Here is a 14,962-nt window from a genome sequence, read left to right on the forward strand (position 1 = left end):
TTTCAATCAATCAATCATTTAACATTGAACGTCGATCGATCGCTAACGAAAGTAAATGTAAACACGTGAAGGTGTTGCACCAGAAAAGTTCTATAAATTAAATAGAATTGGGAAATTTATCGAAAATGGCATTACTTTTACGTAAAAACTTTAAGGTGGTAAATCTTTTAAGACTAATAAGCTGCAATCAGAGTTTTCGTTCTAGATATACAAATGTTGGTATTAGCCGGTCTACTCAAAATAAACTGTACGCTACCGCAGCTTATAACATCAAGACAAACTATGCACCTAATGGTTTTGACAATAATAACAAATTTAATGGTTTGTCAACTGCAGGTCATGAAGATATTGACAAAGCTTTGAAAGATATTGATTTTGCTGTAAGAAGAACCGGGCGTACCATTATAGAAAGTGTACACAGTGTTTTTCAAACTATTGAAAATACTGGTTTTGCAACTGAAAGTCAAAGTCTATACTTACTTCGTTGCTGTGGACTGTTACGACTCGAATCCCCGGATAAGAGAGTGGATATAGTAAACAAAATATGGAAGAAATTAAAAACACTTGGTGTTAAGTTAGACATTCGACATTTCAATGCTCTTTTGAAGGTATATCTTGATTCGAATGAAAACTTCTCACCTTCAGACATATTAATATCGATGGAACATCAAAATGTTGAACCAAATGTAGAAACTTATTGTTATCTTATTGAAAAGTATTGCTGTGATGGTAATATAAATGGGGCTAACGAGATATTGGAGTTTTTGAAAGAAAAAAATATTCCTGTCAATGAATCTGTGTTTAATTCTCTCATTAAAGGTCACATGAAAATAGGTGATTTGGATGGAGCTAGAGATATCATGGAAGTTATGAGAAGTTCTAATATTTCGCCGTCTTCTCGTACTTATACTACATTAGCTTGCTGTTTTGCTGAAATGGGAAAGTTAAATGAAGTAGAAAAAGTATTAATTGAGGCAGAATCTTTGGGAATATATTTTGAAAATTCTGATTATCTTCAAATTTTGTTATCGGCAGCTTCTAGCAATAACAGTGAATTTATTGATAAGATGCTGATGAAAATGGGTGATATTTATGAATGGCGTCAAGATCTTATAAACACTGCAGCGGATCTAATATATAAAGGTTTAGACGATGTTGCCTTCAAATTGATCATGGAAATTTCGAGTACAGAATATGGCACTGCTACTAATAACTTTTTAAAAATATTAATAAAAGCTGAAACACCGATTGAAAAAGTGATTGGTTATTGTACTGAAATATACAATAGTGGCTATAACAATTTCATTTTTACCAATGGCGCAAAGGCATCTGTCGACAGTGGAAAGCCAGATCATGCAATTGCCTTTTTCACTGAAATGCAACAAAGAGGTATACCAGTCAGAACACGTAATTTCAGACCTCTTTTTATTGCTAATAAATACAATGTTGAAGGTATGTGGAAAGTAATGAAATCAATGGCTGTACTTGGTGTTCCTTTAGATTATATTACTTATAGAGAACATATTTTACCTGCTATTGGTAAGGAAAGTCCTCAGCAATTAATTTCCAAAATCGAGGAATGTGGTCATAGTGTTTCAGGCCTTATTGATCCACTATTTGAATATTATGTATCAGAAGGTGAAATCAATCATGCTTCGTATTTAATTGAAAATTTTTCTGTTAGAGTCAACATGTATTTTAATTTTTCACACTTTTTGTCACTTTACAATAGATTTGTTAAAAATCCAACTACCTATTTCCAAGTCCTGAAGTACATTATGGAAAACCTTGGTTTGCCTGGTCAAGATGTAATTACACTGAGAGGCCAACAGCTTGCTCTATTTCTTCAAACAAGCCCTAAAATTTTTGATGTATTCCACAAATCTTACGTTGGTGTGGATTGCAACTACGATAGTAGAAGTTTAGAAATTTGCAGAAAGAATATTCAAAGGAGTGCCCCTGATCTTTTGAATCACCTTCCTAAGATAAAAGACCAAGGTTTAAAAAGTCGGCCGATGAAAGAAATGTCTATTGAAGAAGAGGAGGAACTGATAAATACATCATCAACTGCTAATAAGCAAAAGGCATTAACAGGCTTGCTTATTCGTCATGTTAAAAAACGTGATATTGAAAGAGTCAAAAACATTCAAAGTAAACTTAATGAACAAAATTTTATCCTACCTCCTACAGCATTTGCTCAAATATTCTTTCTTGAGTGTGAAATGGGTAATCTTGAAGAAGCAAAGAAATGCTTACAAAAGATTAAAGAACTATATCCAACTTTCAAGATAGACACACCAAAACTTATTGATTATGCTAGACTGTTGTTGAAATATTCAAATAATGATGAAGCTATTGCCATCATTAAGAATGAATGTCAAGAAGTCAATAGCTTTTCTGACGCTGACGCATTGTTGAGAAGTTTTCGAAGGTTCCTAAATAACATAGTTCAAACTGGCAACATTGATTTAGCTAAAACAGTGCGAGATTCTGTGATAAATCGTCCAGATTTTTCTTATTTGAAGGAAGTGATAATGGAGCCTGTTGTGAAAATTAATTTGTACAAGGGAGATTTTGAAAATTCGTTGAAAGAGTTTGAAAATTGTGTTGTAAACTATAACTGCTCCCCTTGTCAAAACATGTTTATGAAGAAGCTAATTTTGGCCGATGATCGTTTGAAACTTCAAGCAGTTATTGACTTAGCATCTAAAGTCGAAGGAAACTCACAAGTACTTCATAAACTTGCTTTAGCTTTCTTAGATTTAGATAGGCTCCAAGAAGCTACTAAAATATTTCAAAGTCTAGGTCGAGATATTAACTATAGATTTTTAGAAGAAATTGCGAAGGGATATGTTTCTGAAAATAAAATTACTGCATTAGAGAACCTTTTGGGTGTTACTTCGAATTTGAAGCATGAAAGTAGGGAAGTACTATATCATCTCCTTATAGCTAATTATTGCAAAAAAAACCAGTATGAAAAATGTTCTGAAACCTTAGATAACATGAGAAAGGAAAACATTGCACCAAGCGATGAATACAAACAACTGATTAATCTTTTATGCACACGTAACAAAAAACCTTTGCATTTCCCAGATATCCTAGACAACAATAGCAGTGGGGCTAACATTGTATCAAGTAATAACAAGGGAGCTAATGACTCACTATTGAGCAATACTGTATCAAGTAGTAATGAAACATTATCCTTTTTGAATTTTGTGCTTCAAGGAGATGGAGAGCAAGCTTTAAAAGAGCTTAAAATTATGAGAAAGGGATATATTCGAAGCATCCCATTTCAAGATATGTCTAATTTTATTGAGTTAGTTAACAAAAATAACTCTTTGAATAATTTAGCAGGTAATATTCAAGCCATGAGTTACATCATAGAAAATTCAGGGGAAATCTTTAAGCCTTTGTTGGAAAAATACTCTAATGAGGGAAATGTTGAAGCTATGATATCCCTTGCCAGTATTTTTCCTGACTTCGCTCTTAAAAAAAGTTTTTTCAATTCTTTTCTTGCTCGAGCTTACTTGAAGAGCAACCGACCTGAAGATTTACTCTCCGAACTAGAAGCTCGTTCGAATAAAAAGAACAGGCTATTTTCCATCACTGCCTTTCATGAGTTATTAAAATTTCCACATCTTGAAGATAGAGTTGTTGAATTAGCCAAAAGTTATTTAAATACTAGTAGTTTTGATCTTCCTCTTACTGTTGTGTGGTCTCATTATTTCAGTTCTGAGCAGTATGAGAAAGCATACGAAATCAGTAAAGTTACCCCTATTCCAGTGGATAAGGTTGATGCTGTTATTTTCCGACGTGTTCAAGAAGGAGAGAACATTGAATTGGGAAAGAGATATGTCGAATTTGTTTCATGCCGTGATTATAAAGATCGTGTTAAAGAAAGAGCCTATGGTATGCTGCTTGATTTACTTGTTTTAAAGCAGATGCATGATGAAGCAGTTAACCTAGTTATGGATGCTAAATCGAAAAATGTGAATCTGGAGAAACATTATCAGTCCACATTATCAACTTTAAAAAGTTCTCTCGAACGAGAAAGTAAACCTGTTCCTTTTAGTCTTGATGTTAGTAATGACTCATAACTTATGACTGTAATGAACATTTTATACTTTTTATTATAGTTATTCAATTGTTAAGTTACCACTTCGTTTTATTTAAAAGCTTTATAAAGCTTTTCAGTAGGCATGTTTAGGTTGCTTAACTTAGCAATTGTAAATAGCAGTTTTGAGTGCATAAGATTTATAAACTATTATCAATTTATTTTTGTTGCTGAAACATTTTGACACCTCTAATTTACTGTGAAAAAGTCACTTTAAACTTACGTAAACATGTATAGTCAACCCCACTTAACAAGCCCTTCATCTCTGGACCGAAGTCTACTCTGAAAGTGGTGGAGACGGGAGGCTTCTAAATATGCTTTTAATCCTCTTTATTTAATTTTTACAAATGAACTGGTAATGGATGTTTACTCTATTTTGCAGTATCTTTCGATAAATGTAAAATATAAGGCCGTCACCCAATCATAATTTGAAATATAAATTGTCCAGTATTTTAGATTCTCTATTAATTTTTTGTGACAAAATTATGCCAATACAATTTTAAAATCAACAGTTTTTGATAGGTAATTAAATAGTATACAGTTACTTGATTTTTTAGTATCTTTGTTTTTATGGAATTAACAGTAAAGGAATTTTTTAGCATTGTCCAAATTGGCTTTCGTCAGCTTGAATTGTAATAAAATTAGATTTTATAAAATCTAAAATTTGAGAAACGTGTAAGTTAAAATTACTTACTCAAAGCCATAAATTGCATTAATTTATTGCAATAAAGTTTTCAGAAAAATATCATAGAATTTCTAAAACTATCAAACACTATTTTTTCTAATCTAATAAGTGACAATTCTATTTTCTACTTTTTTTAAAGGTATTGTGCTATCTAACAATACTATTGCATTAAAAGTTTGTTAAATACAAAAAATATCAAGAAAACACGTATTAAAAATTTTACTTAAAGCCTAAGATGGTGAAGATAGATGCTTCTTAAAGAAACTTTCACTTCAAAATGTAAAGAATCACTTTCTCTTAGAAGCGTTCTTAGAATTGTTACTACGAAAAAATTCCTATGGGGAAGAGTGAAAGGAGAATCCACACTATTTTAAAGATCATTTATGATTGGAGCTGTTTGTGTCCAGTTGGTGATAAAAAAAATTCCTCTTTGCTCAATTAAACGAGGACTGCAACTGTAAATAATCGTTTAAACGATAGAATTTAACATTGTTTTGCCTTAGTTCTTTAAATTTTATTCATATAACCGAGTTATCCGATATGCATCTTAAGTGGGAACAACTGTAATATTAATCAAATGAGATATCTTTATCATTGATTTATTTTGTATATCTGTCATTAAAAAGTTTTAAATTAAAAAGATTTATAATTATTTGTTTATGTTTTCAATGTCATTTATATACATGTAAACAGTTAATTTTATCTTATAACGAATGATAAGTCTCTGCTAAAAATATTTTTAAGTAGTAATTAATTAATATATATTTATTAGGATGCTCAGAGCTTTGCTCACCAACCTTGTTAATTTCTTTTAATCATTTTTTGATAACTAATTGTTTACAATAAATAAGTTGTTCCATCAAAATTGTAATTTATTCAATAAAGATTCCAAAAATTTTTTATGTTTTAACATAAATTTAGTTTTTTAAAAAATTTTTTTAATATCATTTAAACTTAATCATATTGATCCATTTATTCCCATGAATTTATTGCCTGATCGAGAAAGTGCGTTTCCCAGAACAAATAATTGCATGTAATTTATTTTATTCAAATAAGTTCAAATCTTTGTTCAACCAGCATGGGCAAGAACATTTATGAAGGCAACTTGTTCACTTTTTTATTTAATTATTTTTAATAATTAAGTGGAATTCATGCTAAATGATCTGATTAAAATGTTAATAATAACATGAAAAATTTGAATCTCACTCATAAATCTAAGATATCAAGGATGATCATACTTTGCTTTGAAAACGCAATATAAGCAAACAGATAATACTGAAAATTTGTTATATTTCATTAAGTTTTAGAATGCTTGTTGTTTATGCGTTTGGTAAATCATCAATTTTTTCACTTTCCAAGTTGTCTGCATTGTCAATAACTCATAAATAAATTAAGGGACATAAAAGTATTTCCTTTAATTTAAAAACATTTACATTTTGATGATAAAAATAATTATAAATTGCTTTTTTATTATAGAATGGTATTGTTAGAAAATAATTAAGAGCAAAATTATTAAAAAAATTTAATAAATTAAGGGACATGAAATTTGTCTTTATTCTATATATTTTGGCTAAAAACTTATATTTTCCCTGTGTAGTTTAAAGAATCAATCATATTGCCTCTGTTTTGCTCAGGCTATCATTCGGAAATGAGAGCGATTTGCTTGTAGTTTGTAAACATATCTATATGAGTGCAGATCAATCGTATGCAGTGAAGACTTGGATGAAGAAAAGCTATGGAAAATATGCATTCCCTTTTTTCAAAGAATATACTTATTTTTATTGAATAATGTGTTTCAATCAGAGGAAAACTAATAAAGTTCTACTACACTTATTTTTAAAGGAAAGGTTTAGTGAGTTTGAAATGTATATTAAAGTGCTTACGCCAAGTATAGATTGTTGCTGAAAGGAACAAATAATTATATAGATTATAAATGTGGCTATAGAGCTACTATAATAGGTTACTGGTGAAATTAGGACAGTGATCTAAAATAGGATTAGCATCTAAAATGTTACCATGATTTACAGTTTAAATCTTAAATTCTTAAAAAAGGAATCAAACTACCAGGTTGTCGTGGAACTGAAAGGAAAAATCTATCGACGAAGGTCGAGAAATAAAGTTTTGTCGTTTTAACAAATCTATAAATACAAAAAAATAAGATTCTATTTATTTGCTATTTCAATTCAGTATATTAAAAAATTCATATTTAAAGAATAATTCTCATGAAAAATAAGTGATGTAAAAAACTTAATTTAACAAGATAAAAATTTCACAATTAGAATTGGATCAGACACTCAGATTTATACTAAAATATGTGACTAACTGCTTATTACTCCTGTTTTCAACATAGTCTATTTTTTCTCTCCTTGTTTTCCTTTTTTAGGATTCCGTTTATGACTGCAAATCATTAATGAGGCGAGCGAGATCGAAAGCATATAAACTCATTTAGTTGGTAAGAATTTTATTAGAAACCCACTGAAAATTTACATGCAATCACATTGATTTTTGAATTAGCTCTCTATAATAGTGATTCGTTTGATTGTAAAAAAGCTTTTGATTATTTTGATAAAGCTATTGAAATTAATGACCTACAATTGCATACCACCAAGCATCATTTTTTGCAAGGACAAATCAGCCCGAATAATAAATAATCTAATGGGATGGTGGTAACATTTTTAAATCCTGATGGATAACAGAGAAACTCGTAGGTTCCGGAATTGAAAGCGAATAAAATATGTTTCTAAAATCCAATAAGACAAATTTTAATCAATGTTTTTCAACCAAGCATCAGTAAATTATATTTTATTACGTTATCGCTACGTCACTATTTTTATAACAAATTTGTTTTAAGTGGAAAAATTTATTACTGTATGATTGAAAAAAAATCAGAATTTCAGTCTCATTTTGCTGTAATTTATTATAAATCTCGCATTAAAAAGGAAATTTGTCTCAGAGAATAAAAGAGAGGGAAGGTTTAACATGGAACAAATGTTTCAAGTGGCGTTAACAAACATAGAGAATTAAACATGGGAACACAGGTTTTCTAAGCAATACTTCAGTTTTGCAGAAATAGGCAGCTGTTCTATCTAACAACAATCAATCAATCAAAATTGCAACCTGAAACTAGAAGCTTTTTAGATCATCTTTAGACGCGGTTGAGATTTTAGTCTTTATTTGGATTTGAAAATTATATTGTCCTACAATCATGCTTAATCATAGAAGAGGGCGAAAATGTTTTTTACTACTAATGTGTTAGTAATTATCGAAAATTTAAATATCATTATTGAAACATTGATTTATAGATTATTTTTACATTATAAAGTTGTTATAAAGAGAGCGTTCGCATTAATTTAAGATACTTTGAACTTATCCCATTAATTATAGTGAAATTCTCAGCTTATTGTCATCATAACGAACATTTTATTAGCTGCACTTATTATTTTAAAATATTTTAGCTTAGTTATTGTTACTCCATAATCTTACTGGATCAAATAATTTTCCATAAGTGAATAATCTAGTTCAGTGATTCTCAACCTTTTTTTTGTGACGGCACACTTTTAACGATTTCGAAATTTGACGGCACACAATGAAAAAAATTAGTTTAAAAGTTATTTACTTAACTATAATACACTGTGTTAAATAGTTTGTGATAATAATTTTGAATGTGAAATGAAGTACTACAAAAGCACATTTATTAAGGGATTAATTATTTCTTTCGACTAATTTTTTATTAGTTAATAACAGTTATTTATGTTTTTTGCTAGTTATTAATTGTTCGCTTGTTTTCTATAGCTCCTTTTTTTGCTGATTATTAACTCTTGTCAACTAGTGTTTTTGCTGATTATTAATTGTTAGCTTATTTTTTGTTAGTTTTTTTTTACAACTTTTAATTGCATAGCTTACTTTAATGATTAGCCTTTATTTAAGTTTGAAAGTTAATATTTAGCTTTGCTTTCCTTTGATAATTAATAATTTTAATGATCATTAAATTTCCTACTTATTTCAACATTTTTTAAAATTGTCAACGACAATTTAAACACTTCCTTCTTATTTTAAGATTGTCAGAGACAAGACAATCGCTGACAAAGATGTTCCCGCGGTTAAAGAGTGGAAAAATTATAATATACACTTTTCTTTAATTTAAACTTTACTCGTAATTAAAAAAGCATTATAATTTTTACTGTATCATTTCTAATATTTGGCGGCACATTTTAAGAATTTGGCGGCACACAAAAGTGCCGCGGCACAGTGGTTGAGAATCACTGATCTAGTTTATCTTTAATCAAGCGCAATCGTACTTTATAGAACAACTATTTGAAGAATTTGTTCAAATCTCAATCGTAAAATAATGTGGATTATTAAAAATATTTTGACAAGTTTTTTGTTTTTAATTTAGCTATTACACCATTTAATATTGATATACAAAATACTATTTAAAAACAGTTACTTTGCTTGCTTAGCTCTAATTTTATCAAACGTTCTACTCACCAAGTAATGTGTTTAGTTTTTTTTTTTTTTTTAGTTCATTACCATGTAATTGTGTCAATTTCCTTTTTGTAATTTAGTGTTGTATTGTTTATTAAAAATAAATAGTAATTTAATATTTAATTCATATCACTTGTTTAGGTGTTTCCCTCAGTTTTCTGTTTGAAATCGTTGAGAGCAGTAAGAAATCCAAAGTTGCTAAAGCTGTAGTCAAGTAATGTAACATTTCTTTACAATTTACTCTATTGTTTGTTTATATTTTTTTCTTAAAAAAGCCGCTTAATTTTTATATTATTATCCTCTTGGTGTAAAAAATAAAAATCATACATTTCTTTTTAACATGCTTATAAAATTATGCGTTATTAATTTTTTTTATATATATGTATAAAATTATGTGTTAAAATAATTTCATTCCTAACATTAAGAATGCTAAGAGTAACATTTTAAATTTTATTTATGCTTTTTTTCCATATTGCTTCATTTATTTATTTCTGTTTTATTTGTTTTATTTTATTTTGTGATGCTTAGTAACTGCACATTATTTATACTTTTGCCATTAATTTGTTACGTTCAGCTTCTATTTATTTTAACTTTTCAGTTTTAGGATTTCATGATTTACTAAATAGCTTTTTTTTTACAAACTTTGCTGATCTGGATGATGCATTTTCATAATAATTGTGTTAACTAATGGTAAGAAATCTGATTTTTTTTAATATTTTATTATTATTCCTTTGTTTTTTTAACATTTTCTTTGCTAGTAATTTTGTGTAAATTTATTCTTAAGTATTGTTATTTGAATAATAAATTTTTAGAAAATGTTTTGAATTTTTCTGTTATTAAAGAATATGTCATGTTTAAACGATGATATAATCTTATTTATTTAGGGGCGTGGTGGAACGAAAATTGCATAAATCTCATTCCAGTAAGCATTCTATTATTTATATTCTACCTTACTTATGAAATTGCTAACATCAATGTATGCAGGTTCATTCATTGAAATGTGCCAAGCCTATGCAAACAGAATGGGACTTTTTTTGTTTGTATTAATTTTTATTTAAATTAATGTTCATGACTACATTGAGTTACTTAAATTATTCATTAAAATTTTTAGGTTCTTTTTTTAGCATTTTATACTTTATGTTTATTTAATTTTAATATGGTCATCCAACAGTCCTTAATAATTGCTATTTTAACAAATTCTGTTCATTTAATCAAATTGAATTATAGTTTTCCCTATATTAGTGAATTTCGCCCTCTGATTTTCATAACATAAAAAAGCAAATTACATATTAGTAAATTAGTTAAATAAATTAGGAGTAAACTTCTTTTATTGAAGCAATAAATTATTCATTCTCTTTTATGTCAAACTCAAATTTAAAAAAAAAAAAAATTTTCTATTGCATATAAACAAAGAGTAGATCTATAAAGCTTTCAAAAATGTATCCCACATTTTGCTATCCATAAAAGTTATCAAAAATATCACATAACTTTTACACCAAAAACTAAAAATGTCAAACTCTGTTCAGTGTAATTATAAATATAGATGATATATAAAATAAACAGATATTCTTCAAAAGCATGTTTTTTCATTATTAATATTTTATTTATATAGTACAGTAGGGAACCGATTATCCGGAACGATCGGGACCATCGATATTCCGGATAACTGATTTTTCCGGTTTTCTGAATCGCTGCAAAAAGCCGTTTTTTTTTATAGTTAAACCCAACTAAAAAAAAAAAAAAATGGAAATAATCTTAAAAAGAAGAAAAAACGATGAAGTAATGCACTAATGATTATTTCCAAAATGATGGTAAGGTAAACATCTTTCAAAAAAAGACGAAAAATCCTAAAATCTTATGAGGAAAAAAAATTTAAAAAAAAAAAAAAAACGGGAAAACTAATCGAATTTCGTTCCGGTTTTTTGGTTTTCTGATTTCCGGATAACCCGTTCTGTACTGTAGTATGCATAAATGCAATAAATGAAGAAAATAACACCTATCCATATTTATTGTTCTAACAGTTTAAAAGTGTAAATGGTGTTTTTCAAGCATATAAATACGCATTATATTAAACATAAAAATAAGTTTAAGAACTTAAAGGGAAAAAAATTACATCTGTCTTCTTTTGCACCTTTAAAAAGCATCTAAATATTATTATACGAACAACCAAACTGTTACTGTGAATTTAATAAATTGAATTAAAAGTAATAAAAAAATTACAAATTTTCGTCTAACAAGTTGTTAAGGTTACTATTATAGGAGAGTGCTGTATACATTACGGAAAGAAGTGTTCCGATTTCTCCGTGCTTTGAAAAAAAATTACATGTCTTCTTTCACACCTTTAAAAAATATATAAACATTATAATTATACAAACAACCAAACTATTACAGTGAATTTTCAATTTCATAAATTGAATTGAAAGTAATAAAAAATAATTACCAATTTTCGTCTAACAAGTAGATTAGCTTACTATAGAAAAGTGCTCTATACATTAGAGGAAAAAGTATTACGATTTCTCCATGGGTTTAAAATAATTCTCTTTTTTTTGTATGCTCTAGCATAAAAATAAAAACTCTTTAATACTTCTTTTTATTAAGAAAGCATTTCATTCAAATGTTATCCGAAAAATATCAAAATTACATGGCACTTCTACATTTTAACATTAAAATAAAAAATTGCAGAAACAAATAGGAACATAGCCATAACTACCTTTGTTCTGTCTTTTTTATTTTTTAAATATCGGATGCTAGAGAAGTTAATACATGTTTGAAGGTAGTGTTATTAGATTCTATGTAATTTGTAAAGTAAAAAGTGTCTTTTTTTTTTTTTTTTTTAAATTTATGTGTCAAGATAAATATGAAAATAAAAAACGTCATAAATAAAAATTAAAAATTATTTGTACATCATAGGGTTGCACAACCTGCTGCGGTCCGCGGTTGTATCTGGAAATAATAAAGAAAAGCTATTATGATTTTTTTTTTTTTGATAACCGAAAAAGATAGAAATTATGAATTGCGCATTTAAAATTTTGACATGCACAATCTATGTTAATGTAGTTTCAATTGCTTTTTTATGGTTATATCTACAAATTTTCTAAGTTATAAAAATTTTAACGTTTTTAATATGACATAATTACAATGATATAGAAACAAGTAAAATCTTTAAAAATGAAAATATTGTTGAATTGTTTTATTTTAAATCATTTTAAGACACCATAAAATTTCTTTAACTAAAAAATTTAATTTGCATTTACATTGCTCAATAAATATTTATTTTTATTTTCATTCCTGAATTCCAGTTAATTTATTTTAAAATAAACTTTTGTATCACACAACGTGATAAAAAAAAACATCACTTTTTCCCCATCTGTATATATTTTTTTTCAATAAATCTATTTTTGATAAAAAGGTAGTTTTTTTTGTTGTTGAAAACTATTAGTTATATATTCTTCAGTTTTTAAGGAATTTTATTGTTTAGTATTATGCCAATACTAAGTTGACTGATTAAAAGAATTGTGTTTAAAGCACTGAAGCTTACATTAAAATTATCATAATTGCTGTCAACATGTCTAAATGCTTGGACATTCGGCCCTTCTTGGATCAACCTGCTGTAAAAAGGTTGCTTATTCAAAAAGGTTGTGCACCCCTAGATACAACATATTAGAAATAATTTTTGAAAAGGGTAAATTGATATAGTCATAAATTCATTACTATCTGACTGTTTGTTATTTCACAACCAACGAGTAATCGACTTTATTACTGGTATACAATTCGAACTCCTAATTCTCGTACAATTTTGGAGATTTGAAAAGTCAACCTATATTTTAAAAATATATCAACCATAAAAATTATACAATATTGTAATGCGAGTTAAAATAGTGCAAATTTATTATTTTTCTTAATAATTTTAGGAAGGTTTTTTCCAACGTGGGCAATTGTCCTACTTGTTCTTCTTGGATTATCAGTATCTGGGCTTGGAATAGCTGCTCTTATTTATTGCATTTGGAGAAAAGGAAGAATGCAAGCATGTTGGCCAACTCCTGTTTAAGATCAAGATCTTGCAGGATGCTTTAAACAAATGCTTTTGTATTCAAAGCTAGAATTTTAGGTATACTTTGTGATTAAATATGATTAACATACTCACATGTAAGGGTTTCCCAAATACAGTGTGGCCATGTGTGATAATATTAGAAATACAGTATTGATAGCAGTTCCACTATTCAGAGTTATATAGAATAGTAGGAGTGTATTATAGATTGCAAGTGACAGAACTTGATGTAAATTTTAAGTTTTGTTAATGATAGATGCATCCCGGAAAGAACAATGCACAGTATTACTTTTTTTGTAGTAGTAGTAACAGTAGAAAGTGATAGAACCATTCTTTTATCCAGACTCTTCCATATTCCTTTATAGACTTGTCAATGTTTAATCCTGCAGTATCTCTAACATTGCCATGTGGGTGCATTTCATGTTTCTAACATTCATTTGGGGAACCCTTATACTGGCTAATTTAAAATTAGGTGTTTTGTTGCTCTCACAGGAAAATATACACAAATTAGTGGCAGTTCATTAGAGAGAATGAGCAATCTATTCTTTTCTAAATTTATTTGTAAAAAAAAAAAAAAGTGTTCGAACGTGTTTACAAAAGAATTTTAAAATATTTTATTATATTTCAAATTAACAATTTTAATCATATGTTTCCCTTTCTATTTGCTTCTCCCTGTTGTTAGAAACTGTTTGTAAATATAGATTATAACTGTTTTATCCTTTATGTTTCGCTAACCAGAACTAATATTAGAACTATTAATTAATAAATTTGTTGATCTTAATAGTTCTTTTTAGATATATTACTATTAATAAGCCATTAAAATTATGAGCACTTTATGTATATATAGACATATTTGGTTTTAAAACGAAAAGACCTTAAGATTTTTAAAAAAATATTAATGAAACTTTTAAGGCACCAGACTTATTTAAAGAATATCGGAAGATAAAAGGGTTTTTTTCTTCTCTTCTGAGGGAATGATCCCCACTGCATAAAGTCAATACCAAAATATTAGGAGAAAAAAAAAGATTTGTTTTCCAATTTAGTGCCAAAAAATTTTGATAATTTTACAAAAGATATTAAAGACATTTTACAAGTTTTACTATTTACAAGATCACAATTAATTATTGAAACAGGTTGCTTGCAATTGAAATTTATTGTAAAAGAAAATATTAGTTGATTTTGTTGGGAAGAGTAATTCATAGTAATAAATATCATTAATATTTTTTCTTCTTTATTTATGTTCCAAACAAGCCAGATAAACCCGGTTCACATCAAAACTTGCTGAACAGAAAAAACTATTCTTTTCTTAGTGATCTGAGGATTATAACTCATTTTTCAGAAATATAAATAAATATTGATTGATTTTGCTGTTAATCTTTAATAACAAACTGTTAACAAATAATTTTACAATATCTTTGAAATATCATAAGGTCATAGGGTTTTTCACTATAAAACTCTTTCTTTTTTGTTAAAAGGCATTATTAAATTTCTCTAAAAGTAAAGTATTCTGTCAACAGCCTGGAGAGTTATGATGGTTAAGGTTCCACAATTTCAAAACAAAAGACAGGATTGTGGCAATATAAACAGCATTGCACACAGGATGCCTTTATTTTCTAGGTCAGGGATGGCG

General features: G+C 27.9%; 1 protein-coding gene and 1 long non-coding RNA gene across 4 annotated transcripts; both read left to right on the forward strand.

Moving 5' to 3' along the window:
• Positions 1 to 7: 7 nt before the first annotated feature.
• LOC107448631 (leucine-rich PPR motif-containing protein, mitochondrial) lies at positions 8 to 5,451 on the forward strand. Its single transcript, XM_016063898.5, has one exon. The coding sequence runs from the start codon at positions 126 to 128 to the stop codon at positions 4,095 to 4,097; it is 3,972 nt and encodes a 1,323-aa protein (XP_015919384.1). The 5' UTR covers positions 8 to 125; the 3' UTR covers positions 4,098 to 5,451.
• Positions 5,452 to 7,883: 2,432 nt separating this feature from the next.
• LOC147810908 (uncharacterized) lies at positions 7,884 to 14,385 on the forward strand. 3 transcript variants are annotated; one of them, XR_015433019.1, is made up of 5 exons: positions 7,898 to 8,050; positions 9,426 to 9,498; positions 9,883 to 9,974; positions 10,169 to 10,206; positions 13,196 to 13,282. It is a non-coding gene; the product is annotated as an uncharacterized LOC147810908 (long non-coding RNA). The 3 variants fall into 3 exon arrangements; XR_015433020.1 differs by having other exon boundaries at positions 7,931 to 8,054; XR_015433018.1 differs by lacking the exon at positions 9,883 to 9,974 and having other exon boundaries at positions 7,884 to 8,050; positions 13,196 to 14,385.
• Positions 14,386 to 14,962: the final 577 nt, after the last annotated feature.

Source organism: Parasteatoda tepidariorum, chromosome 4 (assembly GCF_982258835.1).
Source record: "Parasteatoda tepidariorum strain Cologne lab strain chromosome 4, Ptep-v5.0, whole genome shotgun sequence".
NCBI lineage: Eukaryota > Metazoa > Arthropoda > Arachnida > Araneae > Theridiidae > Parasteatoda > Parasteatoda tepidariorum.